Source organism: Coloeus monedula (assembly GCF_965178545.1).
Source record: "Coloeus monedula genome assembly, chromosome: 3".
Lineage (NCBI taxonomy): Eukaryota > Metazoa > Chordata > Aves > Passeriformes > Corvidae > Coloeus > Coloeus monedula.
In genome coordinates, this window is record NC_138783.1 from 48,352,602 (window position 1) to 48,374,238 (window position 21,637).

General features: G+C 45.0%; 2 protein-coding genes across 4 annotated transcripts in view; one reads left to right on the forward strand and one right to left on the reverse strand.

The window, feature by feature from the left end:
- The window catches only part of PAN3 (poly(A) specific ribonuclease subunit PAN3), a 97,213-nt gene extending 85,205 nt beyond the window's left edge, over nt 1-12,008 (forward strand). The window contains exon 20 of the mRNA XM_082278691.1: nt 11,878-12,008. Coding sequence (XP_082134817.1) covers nt 11,878-11,904 — 27 coding nt within the window. The 3' untranslated portion in view covers nt 11,905-12,008. The remainder of the gene's footprint in view (nt 1-11,877) is intronic.
- FLT1 (fms related receptor tyrosine kinase 1) overlaps nt 1-21,637 on the reverse strand; it is a 109,280-nt gene that overhangs the window by 4,276 nt on the left and 83,367 nt on the right. For 2 of the 3 annotated variants that reach the window (XM_082278687.1, XM_082278685.1), the window contains 13 exons: nt 19,725-19,863; nt 14,586-14,690; nt 12,005-12,118; nt 11,124-11,212; nt 9,176-9,362; nt 8,659-8,756; nt 8,018-8,140; nt 7,212-7,323; nt 5,513-5,612; nt 4,090-4,195; nt 3,866-3,996; nt 3,386-3,470; nt 2,442-2,533 (listed from right to left, as the gene is read on the reverse strand). In XM_082278687.1, the coding sequence (XP_082134813.1) occupies nt 2,442-2,533; nt 3,386-3,470; nt 3,866-3,996; nt 4,090-4,195; nt 5,513-5,612; nt 7,212-7,323; nt 8,018-8,140; nt 8,659-8,756; nt 9,176-9,362; nt 11,124-11,212; nt 12,005-12,118; nt 14,586-14,690; nt 19,725-19,863 (1,481 nt within the window). The remainder of the gene's footprint in view (nt 1-2,441; nt 2,534-3,385; nt 3,471-3,865; nt 3,997-4,089; nt 4,196-5,512; nt 5,613-7,211; nt 7,324-8,017; nt 8,141-8,658; nt 8,757-9,175; nt 9,363-11,123; nt 11,213-12,004; nt 12,119-14,585; nt 14,691-19,724; nt 19,864-21,637) is intronic. The other variant, XM_082278686.1, reaches the window with a different exon arrangement.

The following is a 21,637-nucleotide window of genomic DNA, read 5'->3' on the forward strand; positions in this document are numbered from 1 at the left end:
TTGGGCTGTTGCTCTTTCCTATCGTGAAACCAGGGGTGAGCTTTGGCATTAGTGCCTTTCCCAAGCCAGCAGAAGTGGAAGCTCAAGAGGAGGGGCCTCGCTGGGGTCAGTGGGGTGCCCCTGCACTGTCAGGCTGGCTCTCTGCTCTGCTCTGCCCTGGGCCTGCCTCTCAGGCTGGTCACACTGAGTAAGCACTACTGCACATGCTGTAGACTCAGGAGAGATGCTGGCTCTCTCCTGCAGTCAACTGATCAGTTTCCTCTGAAACAAACCCTGGGTGTGCTTCTGGAGACAGGTAGGATGCACTGGGGTTGGCTCCTTCCACCCTGTGCAGTGCTTCAGCTCTGCCCAGTCTGAATCATCCAATGCTTTGTTAGAGCGAAGGCATCTAACCACAGGTAAGGTGCTGCCAAAGGGAGCTGAAACCCTTCCTCAGCCTCGTGCTGGCACCAGCTGCCCTGACAGTGAGCTGCTACTGCTCACTCAGAAACTGTTCTGACAATCTGGCTACCTGAACCAACTCTCTGCAAGAAAAACCAAGGTGAAGCGTCAGCACAAGAGCGAGCACAGGACAGCAGAGCAGCATGCCTGAGATGCAAGGGAAGAAGCAGGACTGTACATCTGCTTAGGTCAGTTTACACGTCTCAAACCCCTCCAGGCTCCACCTTGACGAATTTTAGGGGTATTTATTTACTGCTCTGATTAATTTTAAGTAAAGGATGCTTAGCTAAGAAGCTGCCACTTTTAGGAATGTGTGCAGACTGAAGGGTCATTGCCTGCATTCACATACATGAGTGCTTTTTGGCACAGCGCTGCGGTACCACTTGTTTAGCTTGCAGGCCAGATGACCTTGTGTGATCTCAGTCAACTGCTCTATTTTCCCAAGGATTTATGTTCTATAGCCACTGTTCCGTTCAATCATTATTTCTTATCCAAGCATTCCTTTTCCTTCTGCATTTGAAAATCCCCCTTAAAGCACTTCCAGAGGGTTGCTTGGGACACACTCCATACATTTTCTGCCATGCAAAGAAAAATGCATTTCATAAATTTCATTTGGGGAGGTTGCCATGTTGCCCCTGTGGCTGACAGCAGCCTTCTGAAACACCCAGAGAAAAAAATGAGTTAAACCACTTCTAGGGAACATTCCATCCTTTGGAACCCTGTAATATCCACATACACTCCAAGCTCTGTAGTACCTGCCTCCTCCAAAGACAGCACGCCTCAACAGAGCTGAAGTACCAAAAATTGGCTGAGGAGCCTATTTTCTGAAAGGTCAAGGCAGGAGAAAGGGTTTCCCAGCATTTGTTTGGAGTGGCTTGTGCTGCCCTGGCTTTGCCACGCATGAGCAGTGCTGCACTGCCGGCTGCTGCCAGCAGCACGTTCACCCAGGCCGTGCTCTCCAGCCGTGTGAGCGGGTGTGCTCTCCTACACGTATTTCTGCGTGTTCAACCCACGGCCTCTCGGGCACTGGAATCTTTCGTGAAGCGAGTCCTGTCTGCCTTGACCGCACGTTTCAGCCGCTCTTAATTGTTCTTTGAGACAATGCTACACTCCCAGCCTGCCCGACTGCAAGTCACTGACACGTTTGGCACGGGCAGGATGGCAGGCTGGCCTTGACCTCCTGGCAGCATGACATGAACGATGGGTTGGGTCTGGGCAGTCTCCACGCTGGCTGGGAGCAGTGAGCTGAAACCAGGACACTGCCAGCTTTGCAGCAGCTGGGAACTGATACAGCGCTGGCATTGAGACAATAAACACTTCCCATTTACAGGGAGTTCATGTCAGTGCAACTCGTTTCTTACAGCAGCCCTAGTTCCCTGCTTGGGCAGCTGTCAGGAATTAGGTGGAGGAAGATGGCCAATATATTCAAGTGCTTAAAGGCAGGAAGAGAAGTGAGGCCCTCACATCCATCTATTGTAAAGTTGCCACTTTAGCATCCTGAGCCCATGGGTGTTAAATGGGCCATGCTTAGCTGAGTCATGGAAAAGAAGGGCAAAAACAAGCACAGGGGGCCTTGTCCCAGCTGGGGTGCCCTTGGGACTTGCAGAAACAACTGCAAATCCTTCACAGCCACTCATTCCTCCTCCCCCATTATTAAGGGCTTGTTTCCTACAGTTACCTGCCTCTTACCATAGTTCAGTGCTCTCTGGCACTCACTTGTCCAGCCTGGCATTAAATTGAGCATCAGGTAGATCAATAAAGTGCTAGTAAATCATATTGCTGATGTGCATTGAAGGGGTTGAGGTTCATTTGCTTCCTCAAAGGCATAGGTGTGGAATATGATTGACAGTTGATTCAACCAAGCAGGACACACCTCAGCAAGCGTGTTTGCAGGGACTGGGAACACCTCAGCTACTTTCACGAGGCATGATTTAGCACAAAGACCTTGAATTCTCCTTTGCCATCTTAAACCTGAGAAGAAGGGAACATAAAATACAGACCCAAAGAGTGTCCGTTTCTGCTTGCTGCCTGTCCATGTGAAGCGTTTCAGTTCCTCTGGAGCCAGCACCATCCCACTGTCTGCTTGATAATCCTTGAAGAAAAAAGAAAGATGCAGTCCTGTTAGGTGTTAACTGTATTTTACAGAGGACTCCGTTCCTCTTTGGTCTGATTTCCAGCATCCTTCTGGTCATGGATACTCAGGTAGCTCTAGGAGACAGCAGCTCTGTACTGCTGGAGGTGCTGCAGTGCACAGGTATTTAATGGTGCCTTTCCAAACCACCCATGCCTTGGGATGCAGCAGACACATAATGTTAATGCAGATGCAGAGTGCTAGAAGAAAAGCGTCTACACACAGTGTGAGGTTCTGGCTGGCCACCAGTTCAACCCTGCAAGGACCACTGTGCCTTTCTCACCTCCTGCTGCTTACTGCATTCAACTGGCTCACTGAAAGCTTGCCCCATCCTCTCACCCATGCCCACCCACACCAGGGTTGGGTGTGTGTCCCATTGTTAGACATGGCTCCAGCTTGTCCTTCTGATAACAGGACTTGTTCCTACCAGGGCCCTCTGATGGAAAAGTGACTCACGATTCTCCTTTGTGCACTACTATTCAGATGAAAGTGCAAATCCAAGGGATTTTTTTGTGTTTCTCCCACACCAGTGGGCTTCAGGTGGGACTCTGGTAGCTATACTGTCCAGACCTACTGGAACTGACCACTTCTTATCAGGGAAGGAGTGTTTGCAGCCCATGGCATAGCCAGCCAGGATCTCTGACCCCAATTTGTAGGACAGTGGGATAACCTCTTGTTGCAAGCACAGCTAATCCTGCACCTCGTATCAGAGCTGACAAAGCAGTAACCCCCTGTCTTCACTATCCCTCTCTAAATCTGTCACACAAATAAAAAGAAATGCATGGCAAACCATTTGGCCCAGGAGTCACTTACGTTAAATACAAGTGTTTCCTTGATGGGAAGCTCTTCAAATGTCTTTATGCGCTGGGGGGGGTTTATTTTGAAAGTGTTTATGTATCTGTTCAACAAGAGAAGCAGGACAATTTTTGGTGAGAGTGTGAAGTGCACGAGCAGGAAGTGTTGGGTATTTCTCTGTTTCTTTAGGCAGTTCCCAACTGCCATCGAGGTAGGTCATATAAAAAGAACTTGTTAACCAGACCCCACCCAAATCTCACTCCCCAGTCCTGGGGTACACACAGCTGCCCCTCTCACAGTGCCTGAACCCTGTGACCTGCAGGTCCCCTTGGACAGGGGCACTCCAAAGACCCACAGCAGTGGGTGACTTGGCAACTGGTGGGACACTCATGCCACTTGGGGGCTGTCACTGTTTTCTCCCATCCAGGTCCAAAGCAGGCTGTGCAGCGAGCTACCACCCCCAGCAAACAAACCCAGTCTTAATCTTGCTTATCTCACCTGATGTTTTCAGTGCTTCCACAACTTGAGCTTGTAACAGGAAAATTTTCATTGCACAAAGGATCAGATGCAGGGGGAGACCCACTTTCTGTTGTAAATATTGTACTGAGGGGTATGTAGTCTTTGCCTTCCTAAAGGCGAACAAGAAAGGAAAGCATTATTCCTGGGTCCACGTGGCCAGTCGCCCCTGTCTCAATGACAGCACGTGGTTGTGACATTAATACCTGCTGGACATTTGCTTGCAGCAGGTCACCCAGCTTTTTCACCAGCTCAGAGAACCGTGGCCTGTCATTGGGATTGTTCTGCCAGCAGTCCAGCATGATTTGGTAACTGCGAGGACAACAGCAAAGTGAGCACATGGTGGGGTTACAGCTCAGTTTGATCCAAGGCAGCACAGTCTTTGACAGCTTGTCATTGATAGATACAGATGATACCTCCTCAACCTGCTTGGTTTTACAAAGATTCTCTCTAATACCATCGAGGCCTCTTCCTAAAAGTAAAATAGTAAACTTTCCACAAAAAAAGAAAACTGTCCTGCAACACCCTGGAAAACCACATCAAAAGGATAATTCAGCCAACCAGTCATACTTCCTTTTTTTCATTCCTAATTAAGCATTAAACCTTTGTATTAAACGTCTATGAAGTGGCAATGTTTAGGTTAAGGTATCCTAAAGGCATCCTAAGATGACTTATATGGATGTGTCACTTCCTTGTATTAGTTGAGCTGAGCTTTCCTTCCTGCAATAAAATATGTGGAAGAGAGAAAAAAAAAAAGCTCTTATCTACAGTCACTAGGATAATAAAATTAGTCAATGGGCAGTACTCCCAGATAGGTATGGCTGTCTCGCATCCTTTTCTTCTGCCAGAACTATTTTTTGGTAAGTGTTGCTATTTAGAGTCATGACATAGCACTCGGGAAGGCACCACGGCACCCACACGTACTTGATTTTGCCTCCACAGATAAAATACCCTGGACATGTTCGTGGTCCTCAATGATTTGTGTCACAGGGTGCATGTTCAGTGTGCTGCATGTGCCTCCCCTGGCAAGGTGCTCTGTCCTGACCCACCTGGGTCTCCAGAAAGATGTTGGCCATGCAGCAGCAGCTTGAGACTGCACCTGAAGGCCGGGGAGCAGGGAGCGACAGCTGATGTGGCGGTGGAAGGACTCAGACAACCCGGGCGGGGAGGCTGCAGGTCCCCGTCACCTTCCTCTGCCATCAGACATCGTGTGCAGGAAAGGGTGGGCCCTCATTACCCAAGTGATTGCGAGGAAGCCTCTGCTGTCACTTCCTAAGACAGTGTTAATAATGCCACATTCCTCCAGCACTCACCTGTGTGCATGTCAGTAAATGTTAAACCTCATGAGGAATGAATGACCTTCCTCCTCCCCCTTCTCCTCCTCCTTGCTCAGCTCCCCTCAGAGCCCAGCCCTGGTGTTGCACTGGGCTCGGGTCTGTGTTGCTCCCTACCCTCTCCTACTCTATGGGAGAGCCAGGGACCAGGGTGGGGGGTGCACAAGAAGGTACTGATGCAGGATTGGGTTGTTTTTCCTTAGGCTGGCACAAGGTGCTTTTACAGAGACTGGAACATCATCTGCAGGGCAGCCCAGGAGGGCAGTGGTACACAAGGCAAGCAAAGGCATCTTACATCTCCTCAGTCGCTTGCTCCGGGGCTCGCATCCTTGTGCCTTCCTTCAGCCTGCTGCAGAAATCCTCATCTATTTGGACTCCAGGGTAAGGAGAGGCACCTGCAGGTGGCATTTGGAGAATAGATACGTGCCTTGAGTACCTGTGACCTAGCTGTGGCCCTATGCATCTCCCTCAAACACTTGGGGTGTGCAGCATCAGGTTGCAGAGCTGGGGGTCAGGGGGAGACCCCCCTGCAGGGTCTGGCCCTGCCAGCTGCCACAGGCAGGGAATTACTGCAGATCATGCTCCAAGCCCCAGTCTTTGGAGGGGGGGCAAGATCAAGACCGCAACTATTGGTGGGGCTTTCCTGGCCTGAACAGAAAAAAATACACATGAATTTGATTTGAGCACTATCCCTTGAAAAGCCAAGTCTAATCTCTCTATTGGTTTGTACTATTCCAAATTCTAGTGAGCACAATATTAACGAACCCCAAATGCTCAAAATCATTGTTTTAGATCAGATCACAGTACATTTGCACTGTTTTTCTGTTTTCTGTGTTTTTCAGATGCAGCCTGATTGTATTGTTAGTCTTTTTTTTTTTCTGTAGACAAAAAAACATCAGGAAAAGGGAAAATGAAAGGAAAAAAAAAAGACCTTTCATGGAGTCAGAGAGTTACCAGGTTCAAGGAGCTGGTGCTTTAAGAAAAAAATAGCAGGTATTATGAGGCTGACCATAAAATCACAAGAGTTGGCAGGCTGACCAACAACACGTATTTGAACTAATAAATGATTGATTGTCTTGAGAATTGTATAGTATTGTTTCCTCTGCTGTTTGCCTCTTTTGTCAGCCTCTGTGTTGAACTCAATTAAGATTCTTCTATTCTGATGGTCATTGTTGTTCCACTCAGTGTACATCTTGTATCCTGCCTTTTCCACATGAAAGAAAGGGGAAAAAAAAGGCTTCACTGGGTTTTAATTTCAGATTGCATGCTCTAGTTCCTCCTGCAGCATCCGTGCAGATGCTTTTCGCCTGCTATGTCAGTAGCCTGGGTGAGGGGTTGCTGGATCCCTCCTGCGCTGGGGGGACCTCCTGGGCTCGGGCTGGAAATGGAGGTGACAGAATCTGAGACATGCAAACTGTGGGTTTGGCACCCTTGCTCCCACAAGAGGAGTAAGAAGCTTTTGGGAGAGCACCCAGCTCATGGAGCTCGGTGTCTTCAATGCTGTCTGTGGCACAGGAGGTGGTGCCTTGGTCTTGGGCAGTTGATGACCCAGGATAACAGCTGTGTGTTATCCCACAGGGTTCCACATTCAATTAAAATGCTTTAAAAATTGCCCTGTTTTCCTGGCTTGTGCCGTCAGTCAAAGCATTGTGACTGCTCTGGTTGTGCTGCTCTGCATCCTCTACCTAAGGTTTCTACAGGGAAAAGAGGGAAGCTTAGGTTTTGCCCATGGCAGAAGCAGGTGGTAAAGTTCTCAGCTGTGCTATCTGCTAAGGCTTTCAGTTTGGCAAATGAGCTTTCAGTGCTCTTACAACCACCAAAATTTCTAGTTCACAGGGGCACGATAATCCCTCTGCCTCTACCCACACACCTCACTTCTGACTGATTTAGGTCTTTCTGAAACACCTAGCAAAAGATCATTGAAGGTAATGGATGTTTTCCCCAAGCTGCAGTCCCCATTACTGTCAAGCTCCTGGGGTGCAGAGTTAACATACCCAAGGAAAATATCTCCCACAGCAAGACCCCGTAGGACCACACGTCGCTTTTTGTATTGTAGATTTTATCAAATATGGATTCAGGAGCCATCCACTTGAGAGGAAGTCGAGCCTGGAGTAAAAAGGGACAAATCTGACTTTTTCAAAGCCCAAAAGATTTTAATCATAGATGTATCAGCTATATATTGTTATGTAAATAATTAACCATTCAAGCAGGAACCTGTGGGATTTCCTTACAGGCAGTCAAGATAAACCCACAGTCATTCATACACTTAACAAATTGTTGGAATAAAAGGCTGTTTTTAAAAAACCTGTGGCACAAAACACCAGACATTGGAAACTCATGACCAGGCCTTTTCCTTACAGGGATGTCGGGGTATGTAGGAGCCGAAGTCTCTTGCCAGCATCACAGAGACAGGGCAGAAAACCCTGCATCCGAGCACCAACCATGCTGTAATGCTGCTGGAGATATTCTTGGGGATCACACCTTCTTTTGGAGGGACTGGTTTCCTTGAAGGAAGTTTACAGAGTAAAGGGGTTTTGGTGTGCCAGCCAAGAAATGTCTAAAAAATAAAGTATTAGCAGGGCAAAGCTGTGAAGCAGTTAGCATGTCTAAGCCTTATGCCTGAGGATAGAAATGCTTTCCAGACCCACAACACATCTGGATAGCTCATCTTCACATAAAAACCATGACAGCTTTTGAGGTCTTAAATTCGGGAAGTGTGAACGTCTACAGAACATTTTGGTGGACAGTGTGAAATGACATGTTATAAACATTGGGGTAAATAAACAACATCTTGACTTACATCTCCTTTTCTCACATAATCAGGATTCTTATAAATATCTCTTGCGAGGCCAAAATCACAGATCTTCACAACATTGTTCTCAGATAAAAGGATGTTTCTGGCTGCCAGGTCACGATGAATGCACTATAATAAAACAGTGTGACAATCAAACTGCATTTCCTTATTCCTGCCCACAAATTTCCTGTCTCACATATCCTTTAAATATTGTATTATTATTATTGATAAATTAAAATTTTTTAGGGAAGTTGCTTGTAGTTTACATGAAGTTACTGTGAAGAGTGGTAATTATTAAAAAAAAAAAAAATTACTAAATCCAGAAAGTGACAGGTTTTTAAGCCCTTTGATATTTGCAGGGAAAGAGCTGAATCATTTGGAGCTCTGTAATATATGTTGAAATTAAGGGAAAACCTACCACACCCGAAAGATCTTCCCCAAATGAATGAGCTTGACCCACTGGCTTCAGTCATGATCCTGTGTTTATGGACTATGGATACTTGGATAAACACAGTTATATTTATAATGCCAAGAGGAAAACGGCTCTTCCTTTGGGACCTCTCCCAAGGAAGGTGTCACTACAATGTAGACATGATTTCACCTCTGAATCCTGTCCTACAGTGAAAAACCCTCAGTGCAAAACTCACCTTTCTGGAGGAGAGGAACTCCATGCCTCTGGCCACCTGAAAGCTGTAAGAGATCAGGTCCTCCATAGTGAGGGGCAACTTGTACAGATCATCAGCATCTGCAGAGGTGGAAAGCAGGGTTTGTTACAAAGATGCCTCACAGGCAGTTGTTTCCCCCCTTTCTTACAGACCCCATTATTCCCATAAATTCAGTCTTCATGGAGGGTTGTTTGAAGGTCAACCCACTGTCATTGGAAACAAAAATAGTGCTTGCTTTACACCCCGTGTGCTTTGGACACTGCTGTGTTTTCCCCAAAGATAAGGAGCAGTCAGAAGAAACAATCACACATTTTCCTGTCAGATTTAGTAACCCTGGAAATAATCTTTTTTTAAATCTTCTACCCTCTGGACATGACCCTCTGAGCGTCTCCCACGGATGTTTATTAGGGTGATAAATGAGGAAAAAAATTTCAGGGATTCACAGTATGTTGTAAAAATATCACAGTCCGTGTAGGGACAGGAAGGAATTAATACCTACCCTCCTCGTCCTCCTCCACATCACTCAGACTTTTATCTTCCTGGAACCCAGAGCTCGCGAAGCTCTCGCTGCTGGTGACACTGGCCAGCCTTTGTTTCTTGCTTTCCACTGGCTCAATATCCTTTTTCTCTTTCATTGGCTCTCCCTGCAGAGTGGAGTCCTTCAAACAAACAGAGGAGAAGAGGTGCTGCATCAGAGCAGCAGAGGGGGTGGGAAAGGAACCAAGTCACACTGCAGTCGCCTTTCTGCCGGGCTGGTGGTCTGTGGCGTGGGTGGTCACATCGCTCACGGGTGGGGGTGTCCAGTGCCACTGTGTCGGGCAGGGGCTGGTGGCAGGGCTGTGCTCTGCCATGGTTCTCATCCCCAGAGGGCAGAAACATGGTGGCTTGGGAGCACCAGAGCATGATCTTGCACCAGGGCAATGGGCTATCTCTGCCGCAGTGAGGATTTGCAGGATGTATGGATGGACCTCTCTGCTGGGCTGTGGCTCACCTCAGCCTGAAATGAGACATCTGAAAGGGCCCATTTCTCTCCCCCAGACAGAGAAGGAGCACAAAGAAGTGGGTGGGGAAGGTTGTGCCCACCATGCAGGCATCCCAGACCTCTCGAATCCTGCCTCAAATCTCAAGCCTGTCCCAGGCTGCTTAAGACGTCTGCCTCTATGTCCCTGTGCAGGTTTGGTGTGGGCTTGTAAGCCCTTTCAGTGAGGAGCAAGGGCACTTGATGTTTGAAACAGAGCTGCTGTTGGAAGTGACTGCCTCTCTTCAGTGCCTTTATCTGATGCTTTCTTCTTATGGCCAGTGATGGGGTGGTTTAATGGGACACATGCAACACTGTTTGGAAAAAGCTTCCTCACTGCTACCTGTAGAGCAGCCTGGCTGCCTGGCCATTTTCTTGCCCCCTCTTACCTTTCCTCTTGTCCTGTAACTGTCTCTATTCCCTGTGCATGCTGGTGCAGAGCCAAACTTCCACCTCCTTCCTGCCTGGCCAACCTTCCCAAGGGTGCCAGAGCACTAGGTAGTGCTGGGAAGGGGTTATGGGAGTGGCTCCACTCAGGATGGAGCCTGCCCAGCCATACTCCCTGCTGAGCAGAGGACTCCAACAAACACGTATAGGAGGAGCCAGCTGCTGTGTCTCATGTGGAGTACAACACAAACAGCCTTGGGAACAGAGACTCAGCAAAAGCCTTTTAGAGGGGGATATCCTCTCGAGTAGGCTCTCCCACAGAGCCCTCCTGAAAAAAACTCTGAGGTGCTGCCAAGCTTTTGGCACAGCTGAGCAGGGATTTTGAGACCTACTGTTCTGTATCCAGGCTCCTAAGCCTCATTTCAGAGCCCTGGATCCTTTGGAGGATTTTTCTGGAATAATTTGAATTTTCTGGGACATTAGGATTTAGGTTTGTAATAAGAAACATACCATGAATTTGATTCGGAGGGCTGTGGGATGTGAGGACAAGACTCTAATCTCTTCCTCTTGATAGCTCTTCTCCTCACACAATAATAAGATTACTTGTAAATCTCTGAATATTAGGGTGTCTTGAGACATGAGATTTAATTGTTATTATCTTGTTTGTGCTCCCAGCAGTATTGAAATCAGTGGGCAAAACCACTTCCTTTGGCATTGCTGACCTCAAGCTCACCAGGAATGGGTTCGTCAGGAGCCGGGCAAGAGCATATGGGGACACTTTGGGTAGAATTCACTTCCCCTTGCTGTAGATGGCTCCAGCCAAATGAGTCACAGCAGTCTCCTTGTACAGTCAGGGAGAGAAAGGTGAATCCTTTCTTGGCACAACACCAAGTATTAATATAGGTCAGGTGAACTTCACCCAAAAGTCATTTCTCTCCTTTGATAGAAGAAAGTCTGAGGAGACCAGCTCAGAGCTGACATCTACATTACCAACACTTAGGTCAGGAAAGATGAACCCTACCAGGACCATCTGCCTCCTCACCTTGTTAGGGCAGAAAAGATTCCTCTTGCTCTTCAGATAGTTTGATAAATTCCCATACTTGCAGTATTCAACAATCACCATCAGAGGCCCTGGGCAATTAAATAAAATTTAAAAAAAAAAAAAAAAAAAAAAAAAAAAAAAAAAAAGCATTTTGAGCAGCATAAAGCAATAAAAGCTGGCATCAGCTCTGAGAAAGAGTCTTTCATGCCCATAACTACAATTTGAGTCCAGAGTAACTGGCAACATGTCCAAGGGAGTAGAAGGCTGCTTCAAGGACACTGGACATTATCAAAAAAATACTGCTTCTGGAAATTAGGGCAGCACCTAATTTTTGAAAGCTGGGTCTTAAATCTGGGTCCTGAGGGACCCTCTATTTCCTCTTCAGACAGTTCAGACTGGAGTCCCACAGCCCACACACACTTGTTGAACTAAAATAGGCGACATATCTAAAACAAACAATCTCCCATACTGGCCTTTTGATTTTCTTAGCGTAATATCATGAAAGATTTTACAACAGCTGTATTGTCATTCGTAGTTCAGGGCCAGCAGCTGATATCCCTTGTTCCCAGCCTTTCCAGATCATGTTTAACTTGAGCTTGAGCAGTGGAGTGAGTGAGATAAAGGACAGCAAGTGGCATGTTCCTAAGTTCACACTTCACATGTTAATATTAAAAGAGAGTTTAAATAGAGGAAATGTTTAATCACTTCATTAAATGACTAAAAATCGCTTTTTCTTTTCCTCTCTTTTTTTCAGCAACTACAGGATGAGCTCAAATATTAAAAGTTACTAACTTGACCTCTGGATGAAAAACAACATGGCCAACTGGCTGTTACTGGGGAATAATCCAAACCCATTTTCAGAGCAGTGCAGATTTTTTTACCTCCATTTTTTGTGCAAGCTCCCAACAAATTCACAATGTTGAGATGATGACCAATGTGGATTAGGATTTTCAGCTCAGTCATCAGTGCTTTGTACTCACTTGCTGTGGCCCCTTCTGTAAATACAAAATAAATGTGAAAAGGCAAAGAACTGGTCCTGCTGAGCTTTACCACTTCTCATTACTTTCCATTGAAATAACCTCCATTACTGGATGTACTTCTTGTGTTGATGTTCTCTCTCTATTCCTCCCTGCTCAGCATCCTCTTGGTTGCAATTAAACCCATAAAAAGAGTCAGGCACTCAGCTTCCTCCCAGTAGACTCTATTATATTTAGAACTGAAAGAATTTTTTTTCACATGAATAGTTCTGACATTTCAGCCAAAAAAAATGAAAGAACAAATAAAAAGGGATTTCAAGATTATAATTAACACTATCTAGAACTGGTTTCATCTGACATGACTTTAGCTAAGGGTTATATTCTAGCCTGAACTAATCAACATCTTAAGGGGTTAGTGGCAAGAACAAAGTATTTCCAGAAGCTGATGCAGCCATCAAGTTTAGCCATCTGTATAAGGAAAAGATGAACTACCCCTTGGTGATGCCTGTCTGGTTCTGTTCATTATACAGGAAGCCTGGAGATAGACCAGGGAAGTAAATATTCGTTGGTTAAAGTGAGCTGACTGCATCTCACCCTTACCAGTCATGACCAATAATAATAGTAACGATGCAAGAAGTCCCTCAAACAAATCCGAAACATTCTATTTAGTGTTGAGTGAAACCTTTAATTTCCCCTGAGAAAAGCTTTTTCCTGCAGAATTTAATTTCTTTAAGAAAACAAGAAAAAAAGCATATTGTTTTGTGTAGGCCCAAAAGGAGTTTTTCAGTTTAGTGACACCAAGAACAGCCTTGCAGAAAAACCCCTAGAGCTGGGTCTTAAAGGGCTTGGTTTCAGCATCTGAATGGAAACAGTTTGTCTTGGTGTCCCACACAAAACTTGTCTTCTACTTAGTGACCCGCTATTTGCTCGTATGGGTGGAGAACTTCCCCTCCACCTCATGGGAATTCTGGGAGGATAAAGCCTATGAATGACTGCAAAGTTCCTGGATAATCTGGTGAGGACACAAGGAATGAGGCAGATCTCCCGCGCTTTAGGTGAGATACTGAAGATACCAACAGAAGTTCTGGTCACCACTGGCTCTCTTCATTGTCAGCAGAGCTGAACAAGGACTCAGCTCCCTTTGTGCAGGAAGCTGCCTTAGGATGGGATGAGCTGTTGTTTCTCAGCACTGCCAGTGAAGGGTATTTGAGTGGCTGACTCAGATATAAGCATCTACTCTGCACAGGCACATGTGAATCCCACCAGGAAGACTTCTTGTAGCTGCTGTCTGCTCCCATTTGTTCCAGGAGCACTCGCTGCTGCCTTGGTGGCACTGGCTAGCACAAGAAGCCTGCTGATGTACATAAAGGAACCCTGAACCTGGCAGACCACTCCAAGGGCTGGAATTGACACCTACACATCTCCTGATAAATGATAAGTAAGCGTATGTGAAACTAGGAGCCACTGGCTAAGATGGGTTTATTCAAACCATGCCTGAACAGAGTCAGCGAGAGCATCGGGGATCCAAGCCATACTGGCAGAATAGGGGATGTGTCCTGGCAGAGAGACAGCACCAGAAAGGATTAAGGGATTAAGGCAGATAAGCAATGCAGCATAAACTCCTGGGGCAATGCAAAAAAAAAAATCCTGCTATGATCCTTACACATATAAAGAAGGGAAAGCTAAATACATATGAAGGGATGCCACCAGGACTCGGGGTTGGGGAATTCAATCACAGCTGCTGCAGGCTATGACTGAACATCATCCTGCTTGCTAACATCCCAAGCACCCTCTTCAAATTAACAAGGGAGTTTTGTCCTTTCTGCTCCAATGAGAAAGGTGGCAGTGAATAGCTGGGGGATGATTTTACTTTCAGATGAGCACTGGTGTATGAACAGTGCTGGCAAATCCATTGCACAACCTGGCTGTCAGCATCCTAAGCACTGTGTGATGAGCCTGCAGGCAGTTCAGAGGGGACACACCTGCACAGCACCACCAAGATTTAAACTGCTCAATGTGTTTAGCTTAATGAAAGGGCCTTCATGAAGAAAAATCATTATTTAATCTAATGGAAAGGGTTAGAAGGAGATGCAGAAGTCAAACCTATGCAAATTAGACATAAAGCATCCATTTTTAACAGTAAGATGATTATTCTTTGGAACTAATGACCAAGGAAAATATGAAAGCTTCCATCCAAGTGTCTTCATATCAAGGTGGAGACCTCATGCTTCGGCTAAATTTAATTTACAGCATTCAGTATAATATAGGGTCAGTCTAGCATAATGGTATGACGTTTTACTGTGGATGCAATTTTTGTTTCATAGTTCTGCCATTTCACTCATGGTGGACCTGAAACTTGATTTGTACACATTTTGGAGGCTTCAAAGAGTTATTGTGGGAAGACTTTGCTTTTGAGACAATTGTATAAAGAATGCACCACTATATAAGGCATCATTTTTTCCAATGCAGCTTTGCAGCAAGATACCTTTCAGCATTTTCACAGCAACTATTCTGCATGTTGGTGATTTCCTGATTCCAAAGGCAGATGCTTGTACCACCTTTCCGAAAGCTCCGTGTCCAAGAGACTTTCCTGTAAAGAAAATAAAGTGGAGAGATACATCTTGGTAAAAAAAGGAATCTTGTCAGCAAATGGCTTCATAGATCATGAACTGAAAAATGTACTTTCCAATGAGTCCGATAGTTATATTTCCAACATATAGCTGGTTTAGGGTTTTTGGTTTGTTGGGGTTTTCTTGAAAATAAGCAGTCAAATTAGAAGACAGAGTCCTCAGAGGGAGGAAGTGATAGGAGTGAAAATGTCACTGAATGAATTAACCATTCAGTGGAGGTACACTGGCTTCAAACCTGGTTTTTTCAGTCTAGCTCTGCCAGAGGAACATTTTGCTCCTCTTTGCCCTGAGCACACTGCATGGTGCAGCAGCCTGTGGTGCTGCAAGTTATGTCTTCAATAACACAGACCCTCTGCCCCTTTGACAATGTGTTCACATGGACAGGTCTGGCTGCCTCTGCCCTTCTACAGAGGCTGTCAAAGGCTTGGTCAGGGAGATCTTGTCAACATATCAGCTGGCACTAATTTTTATTTCCAAGCAGCGATTTTTGGATGGCTTTTGTGCTTCATCAGAACCCGGGTACCAGGGTGGCTGGCAAGAGTATGGCAGCAGGATCTGCAGTGTAGAGAAGAGCAGAAAATAGCAGTCGGCTCTTTATATAAAAGCAAAGCATAACATGTGCCATATATTTATTTCTCAGATATGCACAAGTGACATGACCATCTCCACAGGACAATTGCCTAGTCCTATGATGAACACCTGTTTGACTAGCTCTCACTTGGACATCCACCTTGTTGGTATCTGAATGAGAGATTAATCCCACTCAGATTCTTGCAAGCAGAGAAAAAGAGCTGCTGTCTGTATTAATTTAAATCAATACTGCCTTTTATATATGTATACTTTATCTAAACTGTAATTCTCAGTATGTCTGTCAGTAGAAGCAAATAGCATATGTTATTAAGGCAATGGAAACATGAAGTGGAATATGCTAAGCCAAAAAAACCCCAGAAAATTATTTCCACCCTGGATGTGCAAGTGTTGTAATTATTTCACAACAAATAAAAACCACAAAGAACTTGATCTACATGGCTGAAAAGCATCAACAGGCTGACCTTGGTTTGTGAAGGGCTTAGTGTTTGCTAGAGAAATACAGATGAATCAGTGTGTGTCTAAAAACCTACTATCACCTTTTTCCGTTACTGCATATAGATTCTTCACTCAGCAGATGTATAAGGGAAGCATCATTGACTCAAGTGTCAGTTTTCTTAGTGAATTGATGTTTTTAGTCCCTAATGTTTTGACTGTTCACAGTTTCTACATGATGAACTTGCAGCTTGAGGGCCTATAAAAGCCATCTTACCTTTGTTTAATCCATAGCTTGAATCTGTTTCCAGCACTGTTAATTCACTTCCCACATTGTGATAACCTACTTAGTCACCACTTGGAAAACACACGGGCTCATAAAGCTGCAAAAAGCTGCTAACCTTTCATAAAGGAGAATGAGCACTGGAAACAGCACTTCCTTCTCTAAACAGCAGCGTGATTCAATGGGAAGCTGTAATAACACTCGTCTTTGCTGCTCTGCTATTTTTTGTACCATGCTGAATGGCAGCCCAGAACAGGGCTGCTTTAACTTTCCGGCATGTAGCTCTGAACTCCCCAGTTTAGTATGCAGTTGTGGCTATGGTTGTTCCTGCAAAAGCCCCTTATGCTGACACACAAAGTAACTACAAAATTATTAAATGGAGGAATATTAAGTTGCCCAACCATCTGAGCAGTCAGCCTGCCGTAGCCTTATAGCAGCTACACTGGATATGTTTGGGGTAATGCTCAGGTATGTAATGTTGCAGCATTTAGAACCAGACCAATGAAGCAAAATGATCTACTTAAGTTTTCCACACTTGGCTTGGATTTACTGGGTCGCTTAGAATGCATTAAAGTGAACATACACCTCGGTCAAGGAGTTTTGGGTGAGGTGGTTTTCGTTTCAGTCCCATTTTAGCAGGGTCCTTCAAGAATGTCACTTGCTGGACTGGGGCATTAGCAGAGAACACCGCGCCCCATGTCTGTGTGAGGGCACAGGCTCAAAGGCGTGTTCATTTCTCAGGTTCTCTTCCATGGTTTGAGCCATCTGGGTTTTCCCCACATGTGGCTTCATGTTTTCCATTATGTTACACAGGGCAGCTGTGCACGGGCAGGAGAGTGGGAAGTGCTGCGCCAGCGCCGTGGTCCTGCAGCGCACGGGAGGGAGCAGGGCTCGGGAAGCCGGCGGCCACCAGCGTGTGTGACACTGCGCTGGAGCCAGCAGCCACACTCCCCCGGGTCCTGCATCCCGGCATCGGCACTGTGTCACCTCTCCAGATTAGGAAGGTCAAGCCCAAGAGTAAGAAGTGCATGATAGCTCAGCTAACACAGTGTGTTATCACTGGCCACACTGACAGTGATTTATAGCACCAGCCTTTTTCTGCCTAAAGAAAAGATGACATTTTGCTCTCAGTGAGATTAATCTGTGCTGAATGTTAATTACCCTAACTTCAGTGATGCCCATATGAAATTTCCTGTAATGTCTGTACCTCTTACAGATGAAGGGGGAGTCCTGTTATATAAGCATTGCATCACAGCTGTGGGCTGTGTGTATGCATGTTGGAGGAACACACAGAAAAAGAGATGTGGGCTGAAAGGAGATACTTCTTTGCAAAAGCTATAATAAATATGTGTCCTGGAGGATAAGAAGGTGGAAAGAGAAAAACAGTCACATCAGATGCTGGAAGGGGTTGCATTTCTAAATAAAAATATTTTTTAAAAACCATAGAAGAACATTTTGTGTTTGTGAGACACTAATCCTCAGAGACTGCCAAGGTTATTCAAAGACTGAGCCAACTGCCATGTAGGCAGGACTTGCACTGAGCTAATCTAGCATACTGCACATACACAGCTTCTTCAAATCTGGTTCTCATTCATTGTCAGCATTCTTTATTTGTTTACACCAGTTCTTCCACTTTTAACTCATTCTCTGGTCATCGTTTGTCACCTCTGGACTCCAGACGCTAACCCTGCAAGGCATGGGTTTTTCCTTGGTGTTTACATTCCATTTCTGCTTGTTTCTTTCCCAGTGGTCACATTGTCTGCACATCAGGCTCTTGGTCCATCGTTGTAAGAAAATTGCCTGAAGATTGAAGTCACTCCAGCACAAGGTTCCAGCATTCCCAGAATTGTGTATGACAATTATAAATCGAGAGAAATATATTTCAGCTGTGCTTATCCACATCTGGTCACCTTGTGTCTTCTGGCAGGCAAATTAAGTGTGATCCTTACTGTACACATTGTGTGTTAATCTAGTTCGGTCCCTGATACCTGGGGCACAGGAGGAATCTGTTACAGCTCCTAACTAAAACGCAAGGATTTTCTAGACCTTGCTGTAGGACAAATGTAATGCATGCCTGAAAGAACAAACAGCACTATAGCAACAAGGCTGAGCTTATCACTGATATTTTAGTGTTGACCTTCTTGCTAAAATCTGTGTGGTTTCTGGAGGGATTCATCATCTTCAAAATATGGTCCCTTCCCTTCCCTTCCCTTCCCTTCCCTTCCCTTCCCTTCCCTTCCCTTCCCTTCCCTTCCCTTCCCTTCCCTTCCCTTCCCTTCCCTTCCCTTCCCTTCCCTTCCCTTCCCTTCCCTTCCCTTCCCTTCCCTTCCCTTCCCTTCCCTTCCCTTCCCTTCCCTTCCCTTCCCTTCCCTCAGCTGCACACTAGGCTTAATAAGGAATGGTCCCAAACTCATGCCTTTTGCTGGGAGATCTACAGGGGAGCTGGCTGTAGGTTTAACATTTTCAATGATATTTATTTATTTATGTGTGTATTTACGTGTCACATTCTTGCACTTTATGGTGCAATAACAAGAATATTTATAAAACTGCAGCACAGAGAGAAAACAAGGAGATTGTGCTGGAGAAAGAAGAAAAGGGAGAAACAGGAAGGGGTGCAGGATGGATTTTGAGGACCCATTTCTGCACAGGCATTTTTCCAAGTTTACAGGTTGAAGAAAGGGAGGAAAACCATAGAATCATATAATATCCTGAGTTGGAAGGGACATACAAGGATCATCCTTGTGGATGATCCTGGCCCTGCACAGGACAACGCCAAGCAGCACACCATGTGCCTGTGAGTGTTGTCTAAATGCTTCTTGAACTCTGTGAGGCTGATGCTGTGACCACTTCCCTGGGGAGCCTGTTCCAGTGCTCAACCACCCTCTGGGTGAAGAACCTTTCCCTAATACCCAGTCTAAACCTCTCCTGACACAGTTTCAGGCCATTCCCTCGGATCCTGTCATCGGTCTCCATAGAGCAGAGTTCAGTGCCTGCCCCTCCTCTCCCCCTCACAAGGAAGTTGTAACTGCAATGAGCTCCTCCAGGCTGAACAGACCAAGTGACCTCATTTGCTCCTCATACAGCTTTCCCTCCAGACCCTTCATCATTATTATAGTGAATCACCAAAATTACAGTAAATGCCAAAGGTCAGGCTCCTGAGTCTAGAGAGAGAAACATCGAAGTTGGCAGCCTGATTTGGAATTCTTTGGTTGCCCTGTTTGTGTCATGTTTTAAGTAAATCAGTTTCCAAAATAGAATGCATCACTCTTGTCTATATTCTCCTTCTGTGGCCAGGGGGCCAACTTAATGGATGAGAAAAAGGCCGTGGATGTTGTCTACCTGGACCTTAGTAAAGCCTTTGCCACTGTCTCCCACAGCTTTTTCCTGGAGTGAACAGGTAGATTATTCATGGCTGGACTTCATCTTTAGGGTCTTTTCCAACCTAAATGGTCCTGTGGTTCCACTTTCATTTTCCCACATGGAGTCAAAATATACATGTGAAAAGTCAAGTAGACGTGGTCGGTCAGTCCTAAAGGCTGTAATTCATTCACAGATCAATGCTCTCAGTGTGGAATAGGTCACACCAAACCTGGCAGTGCCTAGAACACACCCAGCTCCCCTTTACCCACAGTTACAGGTACATCTTATTCAATCCATGCACACACTACACAAACTGTTCCAATATTACCTAGTTTAAGCCTTTCTCTTGCAATTTCCCACTTGCTGGCATCATAAGGTAGACGTTCACATTGCTCATCTAAGGGGACTTCATCGGGATCCATTATGATTGACAGGTAATGGTTGGTCTTCAATTCCGAGGAATAAGGCTAGAAAACAAAGAATAATGCAAAATGAAAAAGAGGATAAGGTTATCTGTCAGCATCTTCTTGTTTGGATCAAGGGCTCCAAGTTCATTCTGTTCACAAAGCTGCGTGTTTTCACTGCACAGTGGATGGTTTGGTTAAGCTCCCTTTGGCTTTTCTATATATTGCAAGAGTTTTTCTATAAAAGAAACTCCTTCCTTTAGCTTTCCTCCCATGTGGCATACCAGTTTCTTCAATGAAATCCGTGTGGGTCTGTATTAACACATGGTGTTATGACACAGGCCCTCTGCACAATCAGGAGAAATATTTTCAGCAAGTGACTAAACACTGCTGATAAGAATAACTTTCCTTCATGATTGTGCAAAGCAAGAAGGGGCCACATGCAACAGATGGAGTTCTACTGCCAGGGTTTATTTGTTCCATATATCCAACAAAGATGGGTCATATGTGGTTAGAAGTTGTGCAAGACTACTTGTCAGGACACTGGACATTATGCACTTCAGAAACTGCTGACAGATTTTCAGGATTTTTTTATTTCTTTGGTATCATTTCTGAAAAATTTACTCAAATCATTTGAGTCTGGAGGAATTTATAAACAGCTGGACTCAAACACGTAATTTAAACCATAAAATTTCAAATTAATTTGCCAGTTTAGTTTCTCCTGAGCAACTGGATTATTCACTTCACATAAGAAATATAAGAAAAGATGAACCTGGTCTGAAATTTTCCTGCAGTTCATCCATTTTGAAATACAGGTTCCTTCAAAGAGCATCAAGACTGCCATTCTAATCCACTGGACTTTTCTTGACATGGGAGTACTTCTATTTCTATAGAGAAGGTCTAGTGTTTGCCATAATTTCCTGGCTATTGGTTGGAATTTATGGGAAATCTGCAGAACTGAACCTGAAGGTGTTGTTTTTCCTAAACTTGTGGAAGTAGCACCTGGGCACAGACATACAGATATGACAAACTTACAGATATAACCACATACTCTCTTTTCTATTGTTTGCTTTAACTGCCTCCTATGACTTTCAACTTCCCTCCTCTACAGCTTGGAAATATGTCCCTAATACCTGCATTTCCGGGTATGGGTTTTTTGAGAAGGATATTACTAGCTGTGCATGCCTTGATTACAAACAGAACTAAACTAAAATGACAGTAATTAACAACTGCTGTTCTAGTTGCTTTTCACCCTCCCCAAAGCCATAAATTTTGTCCCAAGAAGGACTGCACTGATACTTGGGGAAAAGTCAGGAGGCTTAAAACCTGGCTCCAAACCATTCACTAAGTCTGAAAAGGGCATGGATAAGTGGGATATGGGTAGAAACAGAAACTTGTGTGGTGCTCCAGAAAGGGCATTTCTAGTTAGAGATGTGTGTACCAGACTGCTCCTACCCATCACATCAGAAGAGCCTTTTAAGTGGACCCATCCCAGAAAAAGCAATAGGGGAGTGGAAAATTCAGACATTTTCCCACAGTTCTTCCTTCACATGCACTCAATATCAAATTTTTGGCACAATTAGAGATTTGAAGCAACATTTTCAATGATAAAACATTGTTAAGGATATAATCTGTCCCTGTGTGTATCACAGAGATGCTTTAAGAAAATGCTTTTGGAGAACATATATTTTTTTTCTGTTGTGGCCACATAATTTTTACATAAAATTTAATTCAGAGGTAATTCCAGACATAAATCTTTGAGAGTAAGGGTTTTTAGGAGAAACACAGAGAAGACCATAAACATAGACTAGCACTAGCTGGAAAGGCTCATCTGGAA